General features: G+C 34.8%; 8 protein-coding genes across 13 annotated transcripts; 5 read left to right on the top strand and 3 right to left on the bottom strand.

Moving 5' to 3' along the window:
- Positions 1–451: 451 nt before the first annotated feature.
- On the top strand, positions 452–4407 carry Cog2 (conserved oligomeric Golgi complex subunit 2). Its single transcript, XM_089840739.1, has 16 exons — positions 452–980; positions 1074–1235; positions 1294–1359; positions 1412–1492; positions 1551–1648; positions 1717–1831; positions 1908–2087; positions 2159–2271; positions 2329–2592; positions 2669–2897; positions 2980–3117; positions 3190–3265; positions 3342–3487; positions 3561–3697; positions 3777–3954; positions 4030–4407. The coding sequence occupies exons 1-16, from the start codon at positions 873–875 to the stop codon at positions 4126–4128; spliced, it is 2190 nt and encodes a 729-aa protein (XP_089696865.1). The 5' UTR covers positions 452–872; the 3' UTR covers positions 4129–4407.
- On the bottom strand, positions 4262–5014 carry Saysd1 (SAYSVFN motif domain containing 1). The gene is made up of 2 exons (XM_089840767.1): positions 4805–5014; positions 4262–4734 (listed from the first exon to the last, which is right to left on the bottom strand). Exons 1-2 carry the CDS (start codon positions 5012–5014, stop codon positions 4420–4422), a joined length of 525 nt encoding a protein of 174 aa, XP_089696893.1. The 3' UTR covers positions 4262–4419.
- A 243-nt stretch (positions 5015–5257) lies between these two features.
- On the top strand, positions 5258–9233 carry Bili (FERM domain-containing protein 8 Bili). Of its 2 annotated transcripts, XM_089840750.1 has the most exons (11): positions 5258–5399; positions 5525–5586; positions 5737–5884; positions 5958–6173; positions 7071–7399; positions 7464–7630; positions 7710–7895; positions 7965–8094; positions 8399–8557; positions 8626–8743; positions 8810–9233. In XM_089840750.1, exons 3-11 carry the CDS (start codon positions 5785–5787, stop codon positions 8947–8949), a joined length of 1545 nt encoding a protein of 514 aa, XP_089696876.1. In that variant the 5' UTR covers positions 5258–5399; positions 5525–5586; positions 5737–5784; the 3' UTR covers positions 8950–9233. The 2 variants fall into 2 exon arrangements, with proteins under 2 accessions (XP_089696876.1, XP_089696875.1); XM_089840749.1 differs by lacking the exon at positions 5525–5586.
- On the bottom strand, positions 7707–10487 carry LOC149717810 (MAD2L1-binding protein-like). Its single transcript, XM_089840763.1, has 2 exons — positions 10063–10487; positions 7707–9981 (listed from the first exon to the last, which is right to left on the bottom strand). Exons 1-2 carry the CDS (start codon positions 10354–10356, stop codon positions 9358–9360), a joined length of 918 nt encoding a protein of 305 aa, XP_089696889.1. The 5' UTR covers positions 10357–10487; the 3' UTR covers positions 7707–9357.
- Positions 10488–10510: 23 nt separating this feature from the next.
- Positions 10511–14075, top strand: LOC149717811 (ciliated left-right organizer metallopeptidase-like). Of its 2 annotated transcripts, none has more exons than XM_089840747.1 (13): positions 10511–10999; positions 11071–11152; positions 11226–11289; positions 11350–11625; positions 11792–11870; positions 11937–12070; positions 12128–12205; positions 12274–12376; positions 12674–12734; positions 12796–12946; positions 13008–13112; positions 13179–13588; positions 13744–14075. In XM_089840747.1, exons 1-13 carry the CDS (start codon positions 10708–10710, stop codon positions 13919–13921), a joined length of 2013 nt encoding a protein of 670 aa, XP_089696873.1. In that variant the 5' UTR covers positions 10511–10707; the 3' UTR covers positions 13922–14075. The 2 variants fall into 2 exon arrangements, with proteins under 2 accessions (XP_089696873.1, XP_089696871.1); XM_089840745.1 differs by having other exon boundaries at positions 10514–10999; positions 13179–13597.
- Positions 14076–16788: 2713 nt separating this feature from the next.
- Desi (DM4/DM12 domain-containing protein Desiccate) lies at positions 16789–18684 on the top strand. Its single transcript, XM_089840765.1, has 5 exons — positions 16789–16947; positions 17287–17611; positions 17677–17899; positions 17981–18170; positions 18253–18684. The coding sequence occupies exons 2-5, from the start codon at positions 17300–17302 to the stop codon at positions 18404–18406; spliced, it is 879 nt and encodes a 292-aa protein (XP_089696891.1). The 5' UTR covers positions 16789–16947; positions 17287–17299; the 3' UTR covers positions 18407–18684.
- Positions 18685–18811: 127 nt separating this feature from the next.
- LOC149717813 (uncharacterized) lies at positions 18812–20150 on the top strand. The gene is made up of 8 exons (XM_089840768.1): positions 18812–18986; positions 19065–19145; positions 19246–19296; positions 19356–19415; positions 19493–19546; positions 19612–19668; positions 19743–19893; positions 19964–20150. Exons 1-8 carry the CDS (start codon positions 18957–18959, stop codon positions 19987–19989), a joined length of 510 nt encoding a protein of 169 aa, XP_089696894.1. The 5' UTR covers positions 18812–18956; the 3' UTR covers positions 19990–20150.
- Positions 20151–20225: 75 nt separating this feature from the next.
- On the bottom strand, positions 20226–25087 carry LOC149717814 (maltase A3-like). Of its 4 annotated transcripts, none has more exons than XM_089840741.1 (8): positions 24225–25087; positions 23993–24144; positions 23679–23927; positions 21837–21863; positions 21251–21577; positions 20953–21159; positions 20766–20885; positions 20226–20698 (listed from the first exon to the last, which is right to left on the bottom strand). In XM_089840741.1, the coding sequence occupies exons 1-8, from the start codon at positions 24880–24882 to the stop codon at positions 20327–20329; spliced, it is 2112 nt and encodes a 703-aa protein (XP_089696867.1). In that variant the 5' UTR covers positions 24883–25087; the 3' UTR covers positions 20226–20326. The 4 variants fall into 4 exon arrangements, with proteins under 4 accessions (XP_089696867.1, XP_089696866.1, XP_089696868.1 ...); XM_089840740.1 differs by having other exon boundaries at positions 23673–23927; XM_089840742.1 differs by lacking the exon at positions 21837–21863 and having other exon boundaries at positions 23673–23927; positions 24225–25086.
- Positions 25088–25178: the final 91 nt, after the last annotated feature.

Below are 25178 nucleotides of genomic sequence, written 5' to 3' on the forward strand. Positions count from 1 at the left end.
CTAAATTGTTCACCGCACTAAAGTATAATTTTTAAATTTTTTAATGTATCTAAAACAAAATCCTGAATCCCCTAAACCAGAAAGTACTATGACGCAAACCACCCCCTCTATTTTACAAAACCGAACCTAACCATCCAGCATATTCTGATGTATCAGCGACAGCTTCACGAAAATTATCATCTTGTTTCCTTCACTCAAAAAGCCCGCGAAATTTAAACTACCTTTCTTTCCTCTCTCTCTCTTCTCCCAAGCGGGAAGCCCCCCTCTCCCTCTTCCCCCTCTCACTTATATACCAGGCATAGCTCATCCCCTTCGCTCGCTATCCTGCTCATAAAACTAAGATTGGGCCTCGCACCGTGGGCTCAGTTTTATAACTGATTGGTACTAAATCCTTTACAAATAGTAATGATGAGGGTTTACTAACCTTGCTCCAAATTTTCCGATGTTTTTAAGAATCACGAAACCATTTTTTTTTTTTTTTTGCTCCATTTATTTGACGAGCTAGAACCCTATCAGAAGGTCATACAGCTCCATAGGGAAAAAAAAAGAAAATATACAGAAATATACAAAAATACAAAATAGAAATGCAAATTTACAGGTTAAGGTACAGTTTTAGTTTATGTTTAAATTCTGGGACTGACGTGACTGAGACCACGTCCTCGCTTTGTGGTACACTTCTCTCAAACATAATTATTATACCTAGACCTACACTTTCAATTTTCAAATTTTGCGGGTCAATACGAAACTTTTAATATTTCCAGCACCGCTATCCTACCCTGGTGAGTGGTGACTGCTCTCAGTGCTCTGGTCTTAGAGTCACTCTGACAATAACATAACAGCAAAGCTTATGGATTTTTAATTACTTTGATCGAATGGGTGTTAAGTTTCTTAAAAAATTAGTCATGAATACCCAATTTTCCAATAGCGAAGCGGTAACTAAGAACTTAACTTTATGTTTCAACAAGGATGATTTCATGAATGTGAGAGAATTAACCAAGGCTTGGTGATATGGAAGCCGGCTAATTGGGGTTTGATTTTAAATCAAAATAATATAATTATCATTAAAATAATAGGAAAGTTTTTCCGTTGACAAGTTTGTCAGTGAACACCGTAAATACGCGTCGCTAGAAAAACTGAGGGATGATCTTACAACTTACTTGAAAGTTCTAAAATCTTCCATGGTGGAGTTGATAAATCAGGATTACGCTGATTTTGTTAATCTTTCAACTAATTTGGTAAAATAAGTTTTAGTCTAAATAAATATACTAAATGATCAATTAATTGTTTTGTCAGGCCGGATTAGATAAATCTATCAACAACCTATGTATTCCACTTGGTCAACTAAGAGAAGAAGTGCTTGTACGTATATTTTAAAGTCTTATTATTATTTAGCTAATCGGTATTATCGCAGCTTGTCAAATCTTCCTTGGATGAAGCGTTAGAAACTGCTTATCACCATGTTCAACGTCAAAAAGAGTTGAGAGACAAGAAGGTAAACCAAATTGAACCATTTGTATTACTATTTCCCTACTTATTCACTTCTCTTATAGTTAACGTTACAAAGAATATCAACAGTTTTAAACGGAGTACAAAAACTTGAGAAAATGTCTCAATTATCGCCATTTACTTCTGATGAACTTTATCAAGAGTAAACCAAAATATTGTAAAATTGTTTTAGCAAACTTTTTAATTAAAAACTGTGCTCTTATATTTCAGCAAAAGCACCGAACCAGTAGAAAGTGTTATAGAAAGAATAGCTAATGAATTAATAGATGTACAAGTTCATTTAAACGAAATCCCTAGCCTTCCTTTAACGGAAGAACTAAAACCAGTAAATTTTAATAGAAAAAACTTCAAAAAGACACGAATCTTACGTAATAAATAAAAAAATATCTTTATGTTTTCAGAAAGTTTGGAAAATCTCCAACTCGCTTCAGACATATTTAAACGAGGCTTTCCTAATTGCTTTAAATAAAAATGCTAGAATGAAACTTGAATTTGTTCTGAGAATAAATAGCTCGTTAGGAAAATCAAAGGAGATAGAGAAATTATTTCTCAACAAGATTTTGCAGCCTTATTTGGAAAATGTAACTTACTAATTAAAAATTATATCCCCCCCCCTTAAGTAATTAATTAATTAATAATTAAAATGTTTCAGATAATTACTGAAAATAATCTCAAAATGGGAATTGAAAAAATGTACAAGGAACTTTTAAGTTTCGTTCCTTTAAAGTGTAAACATCTGATAGATTTAACAACAACTCCAACTGGGTAATTAATTAATTAACTAATTAGTATTAAATAATTTAATTATTTCAACTCCTGTAGATTAACGGAAGCGATTATAGGATATGATTTCTTGGTGGAAGTTATTTTCCCCGAAATGATTCTTAATTTAGAGAGCAGAGTCCCCGTTATATTTTCACCAGGAAATCCTCAGCAATTCCATCAATATTATTTGGCCAGTGAAGAATTTATTGCGGATTTTGAAAATTTGTGTCCCAACCAAGAAATCAAGGATAAATTAAAATCCAGTCGTATTTATATTGGATTCAAGAATAAATGGAATTTGCCAGTTTATTTTCAAATTCAGTCAGTTAAATTAATTCATTCATTCATTCATTTAAAAGAAAATTGTTTTTTAAATGGGCTTTTCTTTAATTTAAAGGTTTCCAAAGATTGCCGGTACTTTTGAAAATTCCCTTTCAAAAGATTACCAATTATCTAAGGAGGGATCTGATTATAAATTAATTATTACGCAAGTTTTAATGAATTGCGTAGAAAAATGTTGGTCCAGGGATATTTTTCTGCCAAAATTGAGCCATAGATTTTGGAAATTAACTTTGCAACTTTTAAACCGATTTTGTTTATGGGCTAAAGAAGCCACCTCTAACGAGGTTTAATAATTAATTATTTATTTATTAAATTAAATTAATCCGTAATAAATAAATAAATAAATAGATTTCTTTTCTCATTTAGATTACTATAAACTCTTCCAATAACCAACAAAATTTTGAAGAAACTACAACGTCTAATGGCCCATCATATTTGGAAAAGAAATTTGACGTAGCCCATCTTGTAATGTTAGTTCAAGACATTGAAACTTTACAGTTAAAGGTATAAAAATTTAAGTTCTTTTTTTAATTTTAATTTTTCCATTGGTTAATTAATTTTTTGTATTAATTTCAGGTGCCTTTATATTTTAAGGAAGTGATCTGTCCAATATTAATGACTCGGGGCTTCACTAACACTGATATTTTAAAAGGTTTTAGCTCTTTCTTAAAGTGGAATGGACGTTTTACGATTAATAATTAATTAATAATTTCTTTTAATTAAATCAGGTGGTTTGGAAGAATCAATATTGAAATTAAACGATCTGCTAAACACTTTGGCAAAATTAATTACTAAGCAAATAGCCAATCATTGCGCTCTGAACCTTAAACAAGTTCCTGATATACCCAGATTATATAGAAAAACTAATAAAGAAGTAATAGATCCTAATTAATTAATTAATTAACTTGATAAACAATTAAATTAAATTAAAATTTTTTTTTTTTCAGGTCCCGACTAAACCCTCCAATTACGTTAATATTATCTTTAACCCTTTGGAAAATTTCCTCTCTACGCATCAGGGTTATTTATCCCGGGATACTTATCAGTTATGGAGTGGCCAAGTTGTAGACCGACTAACTGAACAGTAATTAATATTATAATTAACAGAAAATTACCTTAAAAAAAAAACTAATTATCTTTTTTTAAATAATACAACTTCTCAGATATCTAACGGTAACTAGGGACGTTTTACATTCGGTTAAAAGAGTAGAGGATAGTATGAAAATATTAAGGAAAGCCAGAGAGAGAACACCCACCAATATCAACTCTCAAGTTGCCGTTAGTGACGATGATAAAATTAGAATACAACTTTTAATTGATATCGAAGCTTATGGCCTAAAAGTAAATAATAATAATAATAATTTTCCTTAAATTAAATCTATTTTAACTAATAATTAATTAATTATATCAATTTAGATTGATAATCTAGGTTTAAAAAGTCTATCGTTTTCGAGTTACGCTCAATTGAAGGAGTTAGCCGAGTCAACTAGAAATTCCCTATCTTCAAATTCGTGATAATTTATTTCTTAATCTAAATTAAATGATTTGTATTTTTTAATTGGTAAGAAACTAAAGGTACCTTGTTTCGTCATATTATAGCAAAATGTATAAAAAGTTAAATTAAATTAAATTAAAATATTAAATAGGCTTTTCTAGTCTCAGGCATTATCGGAAGTAATTTTATTTCTCGGGTTTTATTGTTTTGTAAATAATTCAAACAGAGCCCCGTTCTTTAGTATATATTATACAAAATGTAAATATTAACGCAATAAAAATGGTATTTTTCACGACTAATATATCGCCGCCTTAATGCACTACGGTACTGGCAGCTCCGTAAACCAATTCCCTTTCAAATTGTTCAGCCGTAACGGTTCCTTTTAAGGTTTCAAAATTTGGATTAAAGACTGAATAAGCGCTTAATTCTCCCGGTCTTTTTGGCGTTTTCCGGAAGTTAATATACATAAAGTAAAAGACGGAAAGAACAAAGAAGACGGCACCAAATTCAAATACGACAAATAAGGCCATTAATAAACACCATATCACAAATTTTAACGTTCTCTCCGTATAGACGAGTTTCCAATTAGGATCAGGAACTTCTTGACATTCCAAGTCTGGCATTAACTACGTGATAATTTAATTGTAATTAAATTATTTATGACGTTTCTGATTAATTAAGTGCCGTAATTCTTACGGGAATATTATCCAAGAGTTCGGGTTGATTGGCTTCAAGCTGCTGCTGAGATTTTCTCATTTCTAAAAGACGTTTTTTCCTAAGCCTAACGCTTTCAATATCGCTTTCCTGGGGTGGGTTATCTTGATTTAGAGTTTCTGTACTTTTATCCGGTAAATTATTGAGATTTTCCTTTTTTCTTTGCCGAAATTCGCGGAGCTTCGCATCCATAGCGAAGATTTAAACGTGTACAAAATAATAGCTTATCTCAGACCAAGGCTTAATGTTTAGTTTGTTTACAATTGAAAGAGCAGACGATACCTTTTTGGCCCCAAAAGACAGCGGGAGGGCTGACTTTTGAGAAATTGGAGATAATAATCTCTACGCTAAATATTCATGAATTAAAGGAATTCTGAGATAAAAGACAATTTAAAGACTAAACACGCCTTTCTCTCTATTAAAGCATCCTCATCACACAAATATTGAACAACAAAGGGGCTGATAAGATAGGTTACTCATACCTGGCTTCTGTTTTCTTTGAGCGGGGGTTAATATAATTCTTTATAAATTATAATCCCAAATATAGTTAATTATTTTTAATTTAATGAGTTCAGAGGTAGGAAAACTTTGAAATATGATATCATATCTTTCCCCCTATTGATATCCGTACTTCCCGCCTACCTACCCCTCTCGCTTTAAGTATTTAAATTTAAGCTTGATTAGTTAATTTCATCTTTAAAGTTAACGAGCGGCTAGCGGCGAGCAAACTATATGTGGTGGTGGTATACTGGTTTAAGATAAACGTAAGCGTACTATAAAACAGCTGCATGAATTGCGTTTCATTTGAATTTCATCTATTCTTTCATTTTGTTTACCATTTTATAAAATTTTTCATTGTTGGTTTCTTTTATGATAATAAATAATTTTCATAGCTGCTAATTAAAATTTTATAGAAAAGTGAAAAATTGGACGACAGTCCATTCTCCGAGGAATTAACAGAAATGAAACGACCTGATCCAGTCGCGGGCAACTATGTTAGCCATAATTACGTCACCGTCATACCCGTTGATTACCCTCCCACAGAGTCACCCTCTATAACTGGTAGTTTTTTCTAACACTTCCAACCAATCACTGACTTGTTTAACTTTCCAATTTTTTTAAAAAAAAAAACAAGGAAATGCAACAAGGAGAGAGGAATCGCGTCATTTGCCTCGAGATTATTCCTGTCCAGAAAACACTGGACATGCCCCTTCCCATGGATTAGTGGGAGGGACCCAACCTTGGTATAATAATAGACCGGGGACACGTTGTTCAGTCAGCAGCATTCACAGCTGTAATGAATGGACAACTAGAGCAACTGACCGCGGTAGTCAAACATCAAACGCAAAGAGTTGAGTAAACCAGCCTCTCTTATAGCCTGCTACTATGAACTTTGTCCTGACGTAACACCCTCCTATAGAGTAATGCAAACGTTATACCCTTCTATCTCTTAGCTCAGTGTCATCCCCCCTACCAGGCGCGTACAGTATCCCCTCTTACAAAAGCGCGCCTAGAGGGAGGGATAGACAGTCTACTCCCCTTTCTACCGACACTACTCTATGTCTTACCTTGCTTTTGGCGACCATATACACTCTTTCGAAGAGTCTAAGAGGGAAAGGCGCGGGGTAAAAATCTGCCTTCCATCTCGCTTTTTAGCGCCTGCGCTGTAGGAGTTTTGGATCTGAGAGTGCGCAAACACGGTACTGGAGCAACCCCCTTGTATATCTCCTTATACTAAGGGTTGCCTACCCCCCTTTCCCTGTCGAAAGGGTGTATTGGAAATCGTCAGTTCAGGCCATACAATTTAGACTACCAATATTGACGTCACGTCCCCGTAGCTTTTCCCCTTTCTTATTATAGTCTGTTAAATGCTAATACGAACTTCCTCGTGACGTCACACCTACCTTTTTCTTACCTCGATTTTGGCGACCATATTGTAGTCGTCAGCTCAGGCCGTACAATCAGACTACCAATAGAGCTATCTCAGTTTTGACGTCACTGCCTACGTAAAACGTCACTAGCTTAACTTTGGTAGTGAGCCGTCATGTTTAGTACAGCTTTGGTTCTATGGACCCACAGCATGGGTGACGTGACGTCACGCTAAAGATTCTGAGATAGTTCTATATTGACGTCACGTCCCCGTAGTTCCTCCCCTATCAGTAGCACCATAAGTTTATAAGATATGTTCCATAAACTTATGGTACCACTCTATAAAGACTTCCGCGGCCTTATTAATTTTCGTTTTCAGAACAAGATCTTTGCGTTTTGTTGATGAATAAAGTGGGATTATGTTTAGAAGTTGATTCTGTCTTCCAAGTTTCAACTTTGGAGCTCTTAGACATGATTTTCAATGATGAACAAGAGATAGCCTTACCTCCCATTGCTAGAGAAATTTTTACGCTTTGGATGATTTCTAAGAATTTAGAATTGCAGCTTAAACCGCATCATAAGCCTTATAATTTGCGCCAACAATGGGAAGAAATGTTGGCCAAATATAGTACAACCGTTACCGAACCCGAAGAACCCGTTTTGGTTTTTAAGAGAAACGTTTTCTTTGATAAGAAAGAGGAAATGAGAGTCAGTAACGCCATATTGGAGATACTCGAATAAACAGGACCTAACCATTTACCCGTAAAAATAGATTACTGATATGAAAATTTTGGAATTATTATACGAAGAAGCAAAATGGAATATTTTGGAGGGGCGTTACGTTTGTCGCAATGAAGATTGCGAAATGTTAGCCGGCATTCAAGCCAAATTGGAATTAGAATCGTACGAAAGAGACGTACATACTCCGGACTTTTTTAAGTAAACCCTCCTCTCAACCCCTAACAGAAACCCAAATTTATAACGTATTAAAAATTAAAACACCCTTAACCCCATATAGAAACAGAATAACAGAGTTCCTCCCCGAATACGCGTGTCGAACCAGTTGGAATCTTTTGGGTTTCGGACCTAAAGTCGGGGCTGAACACAGAGTTCTGGAACAGTTTAAAAGTATTCCCTCTAAAACTACATCGTACAAGCTGCTAAGAAAATACCTAGAGTTTTGTTGGGCCTTGCCCTTTTACGGGTATAAATAATTTAAAATTAACGATTCCAATATAGAACCACCTAATTTTAAACTTAATTAATAATTAAGGAGTGCCTTTTTCCCCGGGCAAATTGAAAGACCAGCTAAAGGTTTCGCCATGCTCTTAAATCATTACGATCAACCGATATTAGTCGGGATAAATCGCGAAGGAGTACATTTAATTGATCAAGGAGATCACGTTAGTGCTTTCAATAAAGTCTATACAATTAGCCTTATTCCTGATCAGCGCCACCTACCCATAGTGGCGACTTTGAGAACTACTGTAAGCGGCAAGCCAATCAGATGTCGCTAAAATCTGGTGACGTCACTGACTGGCACTCTCGGGTCTTACCAAAAATGACGTCACCAGATTTTAGCGACATCTGATTGGCTTGCCGCTTACAGTAGTTCTCAAAGTCACCGCTATGGGTAGATGGCGCTGATCAGGAATAAGGCTAATTAATGGATGGGACTTTACTAAAATGGTTATAATTGTTTCGCAGAGCGTCATATTAAGCTTAAAGTACAAAGATTTTTCATGGGATTACGCTTGTCCAGCTAAACCAGAAAGCCCCACTTGTTTCCCGTGTATTTTCCTACAATTTCGAGTTCAGGGCATGAACAAACGGGAATCCAACTTGTTGCAAGTTTTCTCGAAACAAGTAAAGTTACACCGAAATGTTTCTTTAAATATTTAACCTCGTCAAATTTTGTCTAATATAATTTACAGGCGAAATTTATGGATATATTAATTAGTTCATTCGTTGATGAATTGAAACAAAGACCTTCTTGGAGTGAGGATGAAGTGGATGGAGTTGGGTTAACAAGCCCTTTTCACGATGATAATGGTATAAAAATGAAACTAACGAAAGTCTCGATCGTTTCTTAAACTAATATTCGCGCTATTCCTATAGAATTTGGTGTCCCGCCAACGCCAATTAAAGTTAGATCGGAAGCTCTATTGGCTTCGAAACTTAATAGACTATCATTAGCCACCTTTAACGATTCCGGTGTTTGTTTGAAAAGAACGGGATCATGGGCATTTCGCAAATAATAAATTAACGTTTCGCGATATACTTATTTCGTTGGTTCCATATCACTGTATATATACCCATAAATGTATTTGCTAAACTATATTGGCAATAGAATTTTGACACTTAAAGTGTAGTAATTATGTTCCAGTAATGAATGTTTTCATTTAATAATTGTATTTGATTCTAGTCTATATTTTATTAACTTTGTATAACTTTTACGATCAAAACCACAAGGTTGATCATTCAGGAGACGCAACTTTTTGTAATTGATTAAAATTTCAATAAAACAATTGGAATTTAAAAAGTTTTGAGTTATTGATTAATTTAGGAAATTTTTGGCTGTAGATTTTAATTGGATACTTAAATATTAAAACAATGGGTTTAACAGTTAAGGAATGAATATGGCTTTAAAATTGGACCTATTTCCGCTACTTTTTCGCATTGCCCAACAAAGAATTCGAAAATCCCTTAGCAACTGGCAAAATTTTAACCCAAATTTGATCACCCGCCTCTTCGTCCCCACTAATTGAAACCTTATTCATGGCTTTACTAATTTCATTAATATCTTTAGTCTCATTAGCAATGACTTCGCAAATTGGACATATCAGTTTAATAGGCATAGTGACAGTTTTGTAGGCCTTGGTGGGAATTTGAAAATTAATTTGAGGTTCCATATGATCGCTCATGGTAGCTTGGCGACTCATTTTAACCATAATGAAGATATTTTGAATGGAAGATACGTTTCCACATTCGGAACTACTTTCCCAGAAGATATTGTTAGTGACGATTTCGCGAAAAACCCTAACCATACAAGCCTTAAAGGTTAACTTGGGGATATCATCGTGTTCGCTGCAAACTGATTGCTTCAAATCGGGTAGAATTAAATGATAAAGTTCTCGCGGAGACACTTGAGTGGCCCCCGTAAAAAGTAAAACTTCACGCGCGTCAAACAGTTCGTTACCAAGTACAACGTTAACATGCTCAAAGAGTGTCGTTAGAGTTTCGTAAGCTTGACGAATTTTACGGAAATTTGATTCAAATTTAAAGTCTCGCTGCAGAGTAAAAAATACGACAGGCATACAGTTACCATGATGGCGAGGCGTTATATTTACCTTTTAATTTTTAAAACTTACTGGAATGTTGGATTCTTTCGAAGAAGTTGAAATTTCTTCAATTTTGCCGGAGACTTCTTCGCCGCCATCTTGAAAAACTTCATTGTTTGCTCCTAGTAGACGAGGCTTAGCTAGTTCGGTTTCAACGTAACGTTTTATTTGATCGTAAGGTAAAGGCGTTTGACCACTTTGATAAATTAGACTTTTAATTATTTCAACTAATACTTTCCCTCTCAATTCTACAGTAATTAGGCCGCTAAAATTAATTTCAAATTGCATAGCAGACTTTCCATCCGCCACGTGTTTTAAAGCCATTTGAATTTGGTAATATTGAAATTTGAGCAGACGACAGCTTTGGGCTTTGGCTAGAGGCAAGAAGCAAAAATAATTACTGGAGTAGAAGCTCAACGTTTGTGTTGTTTTGGACCCTTCAAGTTTCTGTCTTCTGCTATAAACATAGAAATAGAGCACGTGTTGGATGACTATTTGTTTGTTTACCAACAATTTTTACGTGCTCTTTTTTTGACATTTAACTGTATACATATAAACATATTTTCAGTCAAAGCTATTTAAGTTCAACCAGGTTCAAAATAATGATAGAATTAGGAGCCCACCTTATTGATTTCCAAATCCCTTTCTAATCTAATTAAAATAAAAGTACCCACCATGAATTCCTGTAGAATCTGTAATATTCTAATCCTTGCCGTTATTTTAATACTCAAATTTGTTTGGGGCTCTCACGATTATTCCGATGACGATAATTCGTCAGCGGAAAACCTTTTAAATCAGCTAAAATTTTCGGTTCTTGAAACTCAAGCCTCCCTGATTGATTTGGAATTCTTACCGATAAGAATTCACGTTCACGAAACAAACTGGGAGACATTAAACTCAGTTGAAGTCAAACGATTAAGAGAAATTATTCGTAATGCAGTCGAAAAGACTTCTACTTTATTGGCTGGTATTAGAAATTACTCGATATTCACTTAAATCTCGCATTGACGTGTTAATGAACTTAAATTTGTTTTTAAGTGAGACGCGTTAAGGGAAACCTCTACCTCAAGCGTAAAAGAGCGTGCAAAAAATACTTTATCGTGAATGGAAATAACGAGAAGTCCGTTTTTAATTAATTGCCAATAATTTTGTCATAAAAATGTTGTATTACAACGCAATTTTCATGTTTTTAGATGCTCCGTGCTGGCCTCAAACTACCAAAATGAATATTGCATAGATAAAATTGATTCCTTTATTGTAATTAACTCATTTTAGCTTAATAGTTAAATTATGATGAAATTAATGGTTAATTTTAAGATCCCTAATGACCATCTGATGGGAATTAATCACTATAACACCCTGGCATCCGAAATCCCTTCTAATCAATCCTTGATAAGTGGAGCAGGAATCCCAAATTCAGATTTTGTCGCGTACATCACAGTCAAACAAACCGACAATTGCCAATCCCAGGATATTATGGCTTATTCCTCTCATTGTCAATTAGGCAAAAATAATCGTCCCATCGCGGGTTTCGTCAATTTTTGCCCGCAACATTTAAAGAATGATAAATTCTCTTTCAAAAAAAGTGTTCTTGTGAGTGTAGGGGTGTTTTACCCCTTAATGGCCGTCATCAGTCTGCTTAGTAAATAAACCTTACATAGTACAGCTCCATCTAGGGGTGATGACGGATAGCCGCCATCTTGGTGGTGATAATTATTACATCAAATTCGTCAAATAAAAATTTATTTTCTTTAAATAGGCAACTATTCACGAATTATTTCATACATTAGGGTTTTCATCCGATTTATTTAAATATTTTAAAGACTGTGATTCAATTGGTAAAATAATGTAGTTATTCTAATTGGTTCCCAATTAATTAATTAATTTTAATTGATAATCGTCAGGAAATTGTTACGATCAAAAAGTTGTCGTTAAAGAAAATAATAGAGACGTAATAATTCTTCCAACTGTTATTGACAAAATGCAAAAACACTTTGGTTGTGACGACCCCGATTTTGGTGCAATTTTGAATTTGCCAGTAAATAAAAATAAATAATAAATAATTGAAATTAGTATTAAATAGATTAATCTATAGGAAAAAAATATGTTACGAAGTTCTCATTGGGATCCGATTATATTTCATTACAGTATAATGGCACCTAGAATTACTGACGTAAAAACGAACTAAAAATAATTAAATAAACCAATTTTAAAATTATTCAACCATCTCCTTAAAATTAGGTGGATTTAACAGCAATTGACGCAATTACTTTGAGTTTATTTGAAGGAACAGGATGGTATAGAGTTAATTATTCAGCCGCGGATAATTATTTATGGGGGAAGGGTAATTAAATACTAATTAGCCTTATTCCTGATCAGCGCCATCTACCCATAGCGGTGACTTTGAGAACTACTGTAAGCGGCAAGCCAATCAGATGTCGCTAAAATCTGGTGACGTCATTTTTGGTAAGACCCCCGAGAGTGCTCCTCAGTGACGTCACCAGATTTTAGCGACATCTGATTGGCTTGCCGCTTACAGTAGTTCTCAAAGTCGCCGCTATGGGTAGGTGGCGCTGATAAGGAATAAGGCTAATTAACTCGATAAATTATATTAAAATTTTATTGAAGCTTAATTTTTTAGGTAGCGGGTGTAATTTGCTTCAGTTTGAAGATTGTAGTTACGATTACACTTGCGTTATGAAGTAAAATTTAATTTTAAATTAATTTTCCCATTAATATTAAATAGTTAAAAAAATATTTTAGTGAAGAAAGATACGGATGTGATTTATATCATACTACCAAGAGCAAATGCGAAATGATTAGTAAAGTGCATAAATGCGGAATTTATAAAAATGCTGTGGAAAAATGTTCGGATAGAGAGTCTTCTTGTTTTATAACCGAAATTAATTCTACCGTAAATTTTTAATTAATCTTTAAATTAATTTTTTTTTATAAACTTGATATTTTTTTTTTAGAAATCAGCGAGTTGTTTTAAATATCGTTGCATTAATAACAGTATTGAAATTAAAGTTGAAGAAAAATGGTTTGACTGTCCTAAAGACTCTCAAATTGACTTTCAAGTAATTTTAATTTAATTAATTTAAATATTAACTATAATTAAATACGTTATTTTTCTTTCGACACAGTTTCTATCAGAGTACGAAACAGTTTATTGCCAAAGTGAAAACTTATGCTTGACCTCCGTTCCTATTCCTAATGTGTTGGCCTTTAAAGAGCAAAAACTTGAACATTGTTGCCAAATGTGGTTTAAAATTTCGTCGCCAACTCCGGCGGAAGTTACGTTAAAGCATTTTAAAACCTTAGAAGAAATTGAAGGTGCAGCTACAAGAAGGCTAGCCGAAGTTATTCACGTTCCTTTCTCTTGGATCCAAGAATCAAAGCTGAGTATTAATGAGGAGGAATCTCGTTACTGGATGTTGGTGACGTTTTACCAACCAAGTGGAATTGTTACGGACGAAGAGGATTTACGCAGTCAAATTAGACTAAGGAATTTAATTGCTAAAGGGAATACTACCGTTGATCTTCAGGAATTAAAGTATGTCAGGTACTATAAAAATCCTTTCATTTGGGGGTTTTTTTTTTTTTTATTTTAAATATAGTTGGCACCATGGCGGCATGGTGCAAACCAGTTTGGGAAACTTTATTAACTTAATTTGATTGTTTTGGGGTTGGGTTGGGTTTGGTTTTCAGTCCAATGGAAAGTCAGTATGGTTTTGGACCAAATGATAGGTTGAAAGGTCTTACCGCGCTTTGGCTTGTCTTGGGGGTCGTGACCTTGTCAGCGATATTAGCCGCAATTGCAGCGGCATTTTTTGATAGGAGGAGTCGAAATAAATACCATACCAATGTACCAATATTTACAGAATGAAAAAAAAATTAATTAATTACCTCTAAAGGCTGTTTAATGCCTTTTAAAAATTTACTCTTTTCAAAATTTAAGCATTAAATATAACTCTATACTATTTGATATTTGCTATATTTAGCAATAGAATAAAAAAATGTTGCCTAAACATATTGCTTTTAAGTCGTGAAAAAGTACAAACTTGTTAAAAAAAACTAAGCCAAATTTACATAGAAGTTAAAAGACGCTTGAAACAGGGTATATTAATTAAAGTATAGATCTCATTAAAATCTCAACTAAAATTCTAAATACTTGAATAACTAACAACGCTTTCCATATGTCTATTAAACCTATTTTCATAAGCTTATAACTTACCCACATTGATAAGTTACAAACTTACGCTATTTAAAAAAAAAATGCACGTTCCTAAATATACTAAAATAAATGTGCCAAAAAAATGAATAAAGATACCCTTGAATATTGTTTCTTTTTTTAGACCTGAATGTCACATATTTGTTTTTCTGTAAATTTATACTACCAGCTTTGTTTTAAATAAAAGATGTCTATAAATAAAGTTGTTTTTAATTTAAAAATACCCAAAATAATACCAGAATAGAAAAGAGATAGGATTTCCTTAGGTATTCCCCGACGAAAATTGAAAAATGAAGTTACGTATGCTATTTTTCAAAATTCAACTTAACCTAATAGCAGAGGGAAGGGAAGAGTCTGCCTTTGGAATGCTTTGTTCTACTCTAAGGTTTCGTTGGATTTTAGAATAGAAAAAGAAAATTGGGTTAGCGCGAGTGACTTATCTTCGACCCAGATTGTATATAGGGGTTGGGCTGTTACGCTGTTATTAAAAACAAACGAAGAGGGTAGAATGGTAGATCCGGATCTCGGGTATTTCACTTTCGGATGCAAGGAAAAATACCCCCACAACTTCCTAACAATTATAAGGGATTGATATATTATAGCTATAATTTCAAATTGAATGGTTTTTAATTTAGTTCTTCTAAAAAATATCCCTTACTAATAATAATAATAATAATAATAATAATAAATAAGGGATTTCCTTATTAGGTCAACCTTGACCATGAACAGAATTCGCCCACTGTTGGTCCAATTAAATTAAAGGGTGTGTAAAGTAATTAAAAACTTTGGGAAGGAGGGGGCAAATAGTCCAGGGACCAGAGTCGACAGTAATATAGAGAGATATAATTACTATATTGTGCCTGAAGTTGATAAGACTATATTTTGTTCGAAAGACACTACAGGAAGATTGGTTATACAATATTAAATTGAATACATTTCGAAGAAACCAATTCATCGCGTCCTAAATTGTTAACGCGCAACACGGGAGTCGTAATCTTTACCTGGTAAAAGTTTTTTATTTTCATAAAGAAAAAAAAGAAAAACGCGAGTTAAAAAGGCTGTTGACTCGTTTTCGTTGGATTTTCCGTTTGTTCTACTTTAAGAAGTACCATTTTTAACTTATTACATATGGAAACTCCGATCTGACTCATTTTAATAACAGAGATAATACGCTAAAGGAAAATCTGCAGGCTTACAAACCCTATGGGCGAGCGCTTTGAAAAATATACCGAACGGCTTTCAACTTTGATCCACGCTAATTATAAATACTTAAGTCTAATATTAAAATTGCGCCATATGGAACCCAAAACGCGATAAATAAATAAATATATTTATAGCTTTATTTTTTCATTGGCAAGGTTTTAACACTGCTGACCTAGAAATTAAAACACCGGGGTGAAAGTTTTTATAATTATCTCCGCGGTATTTTTCTCAGAAATAAGACGCGCTTCATTTTTTTTGGCCTATTTTTTATCTACGAAGATATTCCTAGAAAGTCAAGAACTCCTGCACCTAAAATTCTGTAGAGACATATAGAACTATCCATCGTTACTAGAAACTAAATAAAAACCTATTCAAGGTATCCCTTATGGGCTCCAATAGTGCAAAGAAACCCTAGTTAAAGTCATCAACTTCATGTCCTTGACCGTGACCCCTAGACAGTTGTTTACTCGAATTCTCAAGAGAGACCCCTAAGGGCCAGACTCGACCTACCGGCCTACCTATTGAAAAATTGCTACAGGCAATATAACTTTACCGTTATCAGAGGTTATAATCGTAAAGAGAGAGTCTCACGAAAAATGGTCTCTCGAAGATCTTTTAGTAATTGCTGTGAGAATTATTATACCTAGCAATGGCAGAACCTGTTTCACGCTTTGGGACTTTTATTATGTAATAACTATGGATAAGCAAGTCACTAACAGTAACAGTTTCGTACACCTGACTGAATACAAATCGTAACTTCAGGAGAAATTTATTTAAAAAAAATAAGAGGGAATATAACCCAAAAGTAAATGCCACTAATGAGACAAATTACAATTTCAAACCCCGACTTCACTATGCTCATGTTCAGGAGCGCTTGACAAAACCCCGTTTCTTATAAGATGTCATATATTTTGTGAAACTCTTCCTTTAAAGGAAGGTACCGTCGGCGAGACGTAAAGTCCAGACAGCGCGGATAAATCTCTAATCAGATTGTTAAACCGGGAATGCTTTCCATTTACCATTGTCGCTCGACTTGACTTCTAAAACCGATTTATAATGTCAATTTGAAACACCGATTGAATGCGTTAAAAATACGTACACCGACTGATTCAAGCCAACGCGCCTTATCATATTTTAAAGGTGGGGAAGGGGGTTAACCATTGGTGGTTAGTTTCACGTTCTTCTACCTACAAGACGGATTTCCCCTACCCGCGTGTATTTATTTTGGGAGATTCTCGGAGAAAGCGGGCGAGAACCTTAATTCGGATAATATATACAAGATGTTTTTCCCGCGCTAAAAAGGGAGGGTGTTTTTTTTTCTCTTTTGGTTGGAGAAGGAACCCCTAGATCGCGGCCAGAGGAAAGGTACGGACCTATATAAGAAACAATCCCCCCTCAAGGAGACCCAAAGAAGAAGTCTCTCTCGCTTAGATCGAACCACGTCTAATATAACTCTCCAAGAAGGAAACGCGTCTCAGGTTAGTGGCCTCGAACGTTTTCACCACTTTTTCGTGAAAGACGGTTAAAATGTTTATCTTCGAGTAATGGGGCTAAGTGATCATGATCTAGTTGTGTTAAAGATAAACTTCCATACACTTTATTGAGGCGCTTACACAAAGATAAGGCGAAGGTTTCGCGAAACTTTCGTCTTAGAGATAAAGCAAGGGGTTTGGAAAACTTGTCTTAAAGATAAGGCAAGGGTTCAAGGGTTTCGAAGGACTTCGAAGTAATGAGTCTAGGACTTCGAAGCGTCCCAAGAGATAAGGCGATACAAATTACCCACCTAACAGTTGCTATTTTATCTTTATCAACTCTAGGTTATAATTCACCATGAAATCCGTTGTATGTCTCGTATCTTTGACGCTGTTCGCCGTCAGCTTGGCTAGTCCACCGAGGGAATCGAGCGGGCTAATTATTTCAGACTCTTCGAAGGTTAAATCTAACCCAACTACGACCGCCGAAGAAGCCAGACAAAACAGAGGCATCGCCTTCCCAGCCGGGGACCCCAACCAAAGTACCAGATTCAGAGCTCCCGCGTACAAACCAGTCGGTGCCGACAGTAGGACCGAATTCCACGTCGTCAACCCCGTCGGACATGACAGACAATTGGGAAGTTTCTTGGACACTTTAGGAGATATGTCCGTAAGTAATTATCACCGAGAAGTTACGAGAACTTATCGTAACACTAGTACTTATCCGATGTTCAGTTCGATTTGGGAATGAGAATGCCCGTCTACAAGTTACACATGAAGTCTCTCTTCAACGGCGTTTTCGGTGAAAACTTCCCCAGTTTATCGAGCTCAACTAGCAGCCTTTTTAAGCTCAACATGGGAACCGTCGCCGCTCTGGGAGGTTTGGCAGTTTTAGGAACCCTCTTCTACCCACAAATCTTTTCCAGTCTCGGTTTGGTACCAAGTACCTCTTTCAGAAGTAAGAGAACTTTAGCCATTAATCTTTATCGGACATTCGAATAACAAGTGGATTCTCAATTCTGTTCTGTTTTATTTTTAGATAATGGAGGTGACGTGACCATCGACGATATCGCCACTAACGTCAACAAAATCTTGGGTCAATACAATATCGACACTAACGCCTGCCTTAACATGGCCATGTGCAGTATCGGCCGTTCTGCCGCCACTAAAACCGAGGGTAGAAGCAACGGCGCGCTCAGTCCATTGGACATTATCGACAGTGTCTTAAAGTAAGTCTTCCCACCAAAATGAAATACTTATCCAAAAACTCAATATTAAATATTAATTACCTTATCATTGATTTCACTTTAGCTTCGGTCCGGTCAAAACCAACTTCTTGAGCAAAAATATTCGACAAGCGCGTGACTTTGGTTCGAAGGGAGGAGACTGTGAACAGTTTGACAAAGAAAAGAAATGTCCCGTTAGCGCCAATAATTTCCGATCCATGTTATCCGCTCTGCAGTAAAACTCAATCTGGCAGCCGCTATCTAAAAATCGAAAAAAAAAAAAAAATGTATAAACGGCTGGACCGAAATGTCTCGCGAAATGTTTTTTACAGCCCTCATTTCCTCACTTAAAAAAGCTATAGCTAGGGCATCAAACATTTTTTATATTTATTTCTCATTATATTTTGTTAAATGTAACAAAAAAAATGACTTTTAAAGTTCTAACAAACATCGTCTACTTGATCATAATAAACTGTAATTAATATTATTTTTGCATTAAAAAGTTTTTTTTGATAAATATTGACTTGAATTTATTCGTGCTTGAAGGCCTACCACGTGTTCCGAAGATTTCCGAAATTTCCCGCCTTTTACATACTTTCCCGCGTTGACTAACTCGTGGTGACCTCTAGCGAGTGCGACGGTTCACAACTTCACACAGTACTGCAGTAGTTTGACAGTTGTTGAAACGGACGAAGAGAAAGTTCCGGACCGTTTGTGATTAATTTTAATTATTTAGGACTGATTTTAATTAGTGTTATTAACCCGTATATTAATTAGCATATTACCAAGATGAGCTACTATCCTGCTAAAAGAGCGAAAGTGAGGGCAAATTTGTTATTAAAAGTTTCAGAAAAGAAGAAACCTTAATTATAATTAAGTTAACTTTAATTAATTTAGATTTTACCAAAACCACCGGATTGCTCAATGGAAACAATAATTCCAGATGTTACACCAACACCGACTATTCCAATTACTCAGGTTCTTATTTAATTTTAAAGGGAATATCAATATCACCTTGTAGAGTTGTATTCCCTTTAATTTTAAAATAACCTTTAATGAATTGCAATTTATTATTAAGATTAAAACGGAGACGGAAACGGACACCGTAGCAATCCCTTCCAGTATAACTGTAATTATCCCAATTAACTACTAAAAATGACCCAACTAATAACTCTTTTAATTATTCAGGTTAAACAAGAACCACAAGATTACGAAGAAATGGAGACAAAACCTCACACCTCAGATTTTGTAAAATAATTTAAATCTTATAATTGACTTTAATTTAATTAAACTACAATTAAATTAAACTGTACCTTTTTTTTCAGTCTGCTGGAACATCTACAGATTTTCTTAGTGAAGATACCGTGCCTCAAATAGAAGTTAGAAATTAATTTTTTCTCATTAAAATTAATTTTAAAATATTTCCATTATTTAATTTTTGAAGATTAAAACGGAACCAACAGATTCCGAACGATTCTCGGAATTAGTTCCTGATCAAATTGTAATTAAAAATAAGTTAAATAACATTTTCCCCTTTTAAATTAAAATAAAATTAAAAAAAAATTAAAATTCCAGTTCAAAACCGAACTAAAAGAAAAGAAAGACTCGGGGACGGATATGGTAGACGCTGCTTTTGAAACGCAAGATTTTTGTAGTCAAGTTGATTTTGGACCCCAAATGGAGGTCAAAGAGATACAGACATTACCCATTGTTTATGAAACCCTCAGTAAGAAATGATTAATTAATTTCTTACTTAATGCGTTAAATTAACTAAGTTAATATTGAATTCCTTCCAGGCTGTCAAACGGATTTTCCAGAGTGAAGAATCGGTTATAGTTCCTAGATTCCTGTTTTTGAACTATGACCTTACTCATCCCATGATAATACAATTCAATATCATTTTAAAAATACCAAGTTTCATTTCTTTGTGTAAAACCATTTGTTTTCTTTGAACAATAAACAGCGTTTTTTTTATTAAATTTTAATTAATTTTCTTACTAATTAATTAATTAATTAATTAACCATGCCAAGTTGCTGTGAAAAATAAGATGGACAACATTTGCAATGAGATACTATTTTATTTATTTATTTTTCTACTTCATTAGTAATTTCTTTTTCTTCTACTTCATTAATCGTTTCATTTCTTTTATCAATTAATTTTAATCCCCACTTTTGGGAACAAATGAAATAACTGCGGTTTGACTTCCTCCTAATGGTATGGAGGACAATGTCACCTTGGGATGTCCCTTATCGGACAAGGGTACATCGGGAGATGGATAAGAAACCAACTCCACTCTCCCATTATCAGGCATTTGCTCCATTTTAGAGGCCACATCGACAACGGTGGAATTTCCTCCAAAATTAACTAGAACCAAATAACCGGGTGTCCCCTTACGAATCCTGGTCATGGCAAAGATATTTTTGCCAATGTCCTTGACATTAGTTGTACCAAATTGAATGGCTGGTTCCTTTCTCATGGCCACCAGTCGCTTAAATATACTTAAATGCGAACTTTCAGAGTTTTTCTCGGTCTAGAAAAATGAACTCCATGTGTTAGCAAGGCGCAAATAGTTCCTTTGACCTTTCTATAAACATTACCTCAACGTTAATGGTTTCGTAATTAGCATTAACGCGCAAGAAAGTATTGGAACCCGAACTAAAACCAGCTTGAGCTGTATTGTTCCATTGCATCGGTGTTTTAACAACATCGGAAGATTCCTGAAACGCGTATGTTATGTTATGTTAAGTGACCAGTCCGAAATTTCGGTTACAAAAAACATCTTACAGTGTTGGTTCTAGTCGCAACTGGGTCTATAGCTTCACTATCGGCAATCTCTACATTCTCCATTCCTATTTCATCGCCGTAATAAACAATAGGCGTTCCTTTAACTAAAGTAGCGATGGCGTGAAGCGCGTCTACAAAATTATGACCCACTTTGGTCGCTAAACGTTGAGGTTTATTGGAATTGTATTCGTTGCTAAAACCACCCAACTATATATTGACCCCAAAAAGATATAAGAATTTAAAATTAGCTTCTCTTTGCGTGGTCTCTCGTGGATGGTAAAAGTAATTAGTTATTTACCACAAAATTGGGCCATAACCCTTTAGGAACGACCGCTAACCAGTCCTTAATCGCGGTTGACAAGTGAAGAGCTTCAGAGCCCTTTGGCATATTGTCCAACCCAAAGTAAAACGGGATATCGGAGATGGGGTTTGTCGAGTTTCCAAAATATTTGGCGGTTTCATTAACATTTGAGCTAACAACATCCGTTAAGATAACTCTCCTGTGGTTTTCGGTTGTCGCGTTACTATTGGCGTAATCGTCCAAAAAGGCCCGCCATTCTTTTAATTGCTCCAGATTATTCGGGTGATTCAATGTATGTTCGTGCGACAAACTATTGTAGTCTTTCTACATTTTTATTTTTAATTAAAAAAAAATTAAAGAAAGATTTAAATAACTTTGAAAATAATTCAATTAAAATAGAATTAATGATGATTTGATTATGATGTTGTCACCAGTTACAATATTAATTAAATTAATTAACGAAAACAAATCTACTACAAAACATTGACTGACTGACTGACTGGCAACGAACAAGCTTAAAAAACACGTTTCAATGATTTTTTTTTTAATTAATGAAGTTGATTATTTATTTGTTTATACTCACATCAACTGGAATGCCCATAAAAGTATGCTGCCATTGGGTGATAAGGGGGGGAGGTGGTGAAAATTGAATTTCTTTGATTATGCCGTTATTTTTATAGAAATAATGACGTTTTAGAGAGAGAAGTTTTAAATAAAGTACCGTCTCGTGAAAAATCTGGGTTTTAGAGAGTTTCAACTTCTACTACTAAATTTAAACTAATTTTTAATTCTGACAAAACGGAATATGTTTCATTACAAACAATAATGAAATTAAGAACATCTAAATAATGTTCTAGGCTAGTTCTGAGAAACAACACAGAATAATTTGGGAAGTTGAATAGCAACCGACAACTTAGTATAACACGCGACGGCTTGTTAAATAAATAAAACCATAAGTTTATAAGATATGTTCCATAAGTGTGTCACTTGTTAATGAGAGCTTGTCATGAAGTGATGTAGGTGAAACGTCATAGATTCTCGTAAAGCGACGCCTAGTGAGGCGCTGTAAAAGGCTTAGTACAGACTAATGAGGAGAATGGACTGCAAAACTGAGTGTAGTCAATTCTCACGTCGTTCTTGAACTAGCTCTCATTAAGCCTCTAACATTACGAAGTATGGGTAGTGACATACTTATGGAACATATCATAAAACAAAAAATATTTCTGTTGAATATCACAGAAATAGGCGAAATTTAGACCTAAAATTGAAAATTAACGGGGAAAAAGGGTCAAAAAACAAACAAACAAACCGTAGCTGCAACTACTTAAAGAACCAGATTTTTCAGGGGACTAATTTTTTAGAGAAAGATTATTAATTATATAGTTCCTTTAAATTTTATTGAAATTGAATAGAAAGTAGAATTATTAATTAAATAAAGAGAGATAGTGAGAAATCATGCTGATCAAGAAATATTAATATTCCGTTTATAATTAAGAATTTTAGCTGTTAAAAACGTGCTAGCGGTATTTTTTATGCCAAATTAAATAGGTTGATTATAAAAGAAGCTGTTAATTAAAATAAATAAGTCTTTCTCAAATTAGAAGAGTAGGGATACTTTTGTGGGCATAAAGAGAGAGAAGAGAGAGAGAGAGAGAGAGAGACTCGGACTGGATGTATAAGAATGAGTAAAGCTAGGATCCGCGTTATTGTAATTAACAAATGATTTAACATGCTAATTGAGTATAAATAAATAAACTAAATGATAGTAAAGGGTGACAACAAAGACCGTGAAATATGAATTGAACTTAAATAAAATAAATTAAATAAATAATTGAGATGTTAGTACTAAAAACAATATTGAAAAAAATAAACTGCACAATCAAAAAAACAAGCATCTCTTGACCTTTGACCTTTTCTCCTTAAAACTAAACCAAAAAAAGCACAAATAGAAAGAGTATCAACTCTCACTCATTCTAAACATTCAGATAGCGAGTGACTTCTACCCCAAGATGGCCGCCCTCCCCCCTTCCCCCCCCGTATATGTTCAGTCAGTTTTGGGCGCCATTTTGGGGTAGAATATCTTAACAACATATTCAGTTTCACAAATATATTGTTAAATTAAATTTGTCTAAACGAAAGAGATATGATATGTACTTGTACTTTTGGAGTTTGAACTTATTTGACCTCAGATAAGACCCAATATTGGATTTCATATCAAAAAGTAAAGAAACTGGATCCCCCCAAAAAATTTCCAGTTATCAGATAAAGATAAATTAAAGCCTGGAGGTCACAAGTTCAAAACTATAAATTCATTTCATATCTTTTTCCATGCAAAATAATTAATTTTAATTCAATTAATTTTAATTAAAGCGTGATGTTAGCAATATCTAATCCTCAACAAAGATAAATTTTAACTCACAAATACCTTTCCATCGGAATTGTCACTCAAAACAGGTTCATCCTCCAATGATTGAGACTCGTAAAGGAATTGAACATGGTTAATCTTAAAACCATCAACTCCCTTGTCCAGCCAGAATTTGAGAATATCTTGTAACTCAGCTCGGACATCAGGATTGTGAAGATTCAAATCAGCTTGCTCGGGGAAAAACTGACTTAGATAATACTGCTTTCTTTGTTCGTCAAAAACCCAAGCAGTGTCTCCAAAAACACTTTTCTGTATAAATTAATTAATGGCTTAATTAATTGATTTTTATATTAAAATAAATTTGACTCGCTTACCCAATTGTTTGGGTATTTATCAGGACTTCCTGATTTCTCATCAGCCCAGACGTAATAATCAGTGTAAGGCTCCGTTCTAGATTTGCTTTTTAAAAACCACGGATGAGTGATACTGGAATGGTTTGGGATGAATTCCAAGATAACTTTCATGTCTGTGATTTAATTTAATTATAGGATTAATTAATCAAGGATAGCCCTAACTTAACTTTAATTAGATCAAGTCAGTATTTACCCCTTTCATCAGCAGCCTTGATGAGATTCTCAAAGTCCTCCATGTTTCCCAGTCGAGGATTGATGGCCTTAAAGTCGGTTATTTCATATTCGTATTGGTTGGGTGAGGTGGGGTTGATAGGGTTTAAATGCAAGGTATTGACGTGATTCTCCTTCAAATAATCTAGTTTTTCAATCAGGCCATTCAGATCTCCGTAACCGTCTCCGTTACTATCCTTGAAGGAGCCCACCAAGGTCTTATAGACCACCGTTTTTTGCCACCAATCTAATTGGGGCGCGGGTGGACATCTGGGAGCCAAGAAGATGATGACCACGGAACCCACCAACATGGCCACCCAAATGACCCAGAATAAAACGAAGAGGGTCATTCTTAGGCGAATCCAAAAAGGATCATTGGCGTATTTCATCAGCTCGTCTTTTCCCATTCCGACAGATCTCTGAACATTCTCGATGTCCACTTTGGCATCCCCATTTTTCCTAGTATATTCAGAATTTGCCGAAATGAACTTAACTTTGGTGGGATCGCTCGACGTTAAATGCTCTTTGGCCGCCGCTTCTTCGTCCATATTTTCGTCGAGAGTAGAGTTGCGCTGGAAATCAGGTTCTTCCTCGGCTAAAGGCGTCGTCGGATTACTGCCTTTATAATTTTGATTTTCCATTTCGTAAGTTTTGGCTCCCTGCCCGATGAAATACCTCTAACTTAATTTTTAACGGGGAGGGAAGTAAATCAGAGATACCCTTCGCGCTTTTCACTATCTTCAGACACGAAGGAAGGAATATAAGATTATCTGGGTCAAAAAAAAGCAACCCTGTCCGTGTGTGGTAGATCGGTATCTCTCTGAGTCTGATATAAAAAGGACCGTGGGACGTTGGACCCCCGTGGCTAGTATATCAAACCGACCAAACTGGTTTCACCCGGTTTAATGCCGTTGATGCCAGCTCATCAAAGTACAAA

Source organism: Phalangium opilio, unplaced genomic scaffold (assembly GCF_054372755.1).
Source record: "Phalangium opilio isolate 3A_F unplaced genomic scaffold, DU_Popi_V2 ptg000003l_1, whole genome shotgun sequence".
NCBI classification, from domain to species: domain Eukaryota; kingdom Metazoa; phylum Arthropoda; class Arachnida; order Opiliones; family Phalangiidae; genus Phalangium; species Phalangium opilio.

Bases quoted from the DNA above. Each gene is read 5' to 3' on its own strand.
- Cog2 (XM_089840739.1), top strand. From the start codon at position 873: ATGGGTGTTAAGTTTCTTAAAAAATTAGTCATGAATACCCAATTTTCC. The intron at 2,272-2,328 runs GTAATTAATTAA...CAACTCCTGTAG, and splicing joins TTAACAACAACTCCAACTGG to ATTAACGGAAGCGATTATAG. The intron at 2,593-2,668 runs GTCAGTTAAATT...TTTAATTTAAAG, and splicing joins CCAGTTTATTTTCAAATTCA to GTTTCCAAAGATTGCCGGTA.
- Saysd1 (XM_089840767.1), bottom strand. From the start codon at position 5,014: ATGGATGCGAAGCTCCGCGAATTTCGGCAAAGAAAAAAGGAAAATCTC. The intron at 4,735-4,804 runs GTAAGAATTACG...ATTATCACGTAG, and splicing joins AACTCTTGGATAATATTCCC to TTAATGCCAGACTTGGAATG.
- Bili (XM_089840749.1), top strand. The intron at 7,896-7,964 runs GTATAAATAATT...TTAATAATTAAG, and splicing joins TGGGCCTTGCCCTTTTACGG to GAGTGCCTTTTTCCCCGGGC. The intron at 8,744-8,809 runs GTATAAAAATGA...CTATTCCTATAG, and splicing joins CCCTTTTCACGATGATAATG to AATTTGGTGTCCCGCCAACG.
- LOC149717810 (XM_089840763.1), bottom strand. From the start codon at position 10,356: ATGGCTTTAAAACACGTGGCGGATGGAAAGTCTGCTATGCAATTTGAA. The intron at 9,982-10,062 runs GTAAGTTTTAAA...TTTACTCTGCAG, and splicing joins CGAAAGAATCCAACATTCCA to CGAGACTTTAAATTTGAATC.
- LOC149717811 (XM_089840745.1), top strand. From the start codon at position 10,708: ATGAATTCCTGTAGAATCTGTAATATTCTAATCCTTGCCGTTATTTTA. The intron at 12,735-12,795 runs GTAAAATTTAAT...AAAATATTTTAG, and splicing joins GATTACACTTGCGTTATGAA to TGAAGAAAGATACGGATGTG. The intron at 13,113-13,178 runs GTAATTTTAATT...CTTTCGACACAG, and splicing joins ACTCTCAAATTGACTTTCAA to TTTCTATCAGAGTACGAAAC.
- Desi (XM_089840765.1), top strand. From the start codon at position 17,300: ATGAAATCCGTTGTATGTCTCGTATCTTTGACGCTGTTCGCCGTCAGC. The intron at 17,612-17,676 runs GTAAGTAATTAT...TCCGATGTTCAG, and splicing joins ACACTTTAGGAGATATGTCC to TTCGATTTGGGAATGAGAAT. The intron at 17,900-17,980 runs GTAAGAGAACTT...TTTTATTTTTAG, and splicing joins ACCAAGTACCTCTTTCAGAA to ATAATGGAGGTGACGTGACC.
- LOC149717813 (XM_089840768.1), top strand. From the start codon at position 18,957: ATGAGCTACTATCCTGCTAAAAGAGCGAAA. The intron at 19,146-19,245 runs GTTCTTATTTAA...TTTATTATTAAG, and splicing joins CGACTATTCCAATTACTCAG to ATTAAAACGGAGACGGAAAC. The intron at 19,894-19,963 runs GTAAGAAATGAT...AATTCCTTCCAG, and splicing joins CATTGTTTATGAAACCCTCA to GCTGTCAAACGGATTTTCCA.
- LOC149717814 (XM_089840740.1), bottom strand. From the start codon at position 24,882: ATGGAAAATCAAAATTATAAAGGCAGTAATCCGACGACGCCTTTAGCC. The intron at 21,160-21,250 runs GTAAATAACTAA...GTCAATATATAG, and splicing joins GGTTATGGCCCAATTTTGTG to TTGGGTGGTTTTAGCAACGA. The intron at 20,886-20,952 runs GTAAGATGTTTT...TACGCGTTTCAG, and splicing joins TTGCGACTAGAACCAACACT to GAATCTTCCGATGTTGTTAA.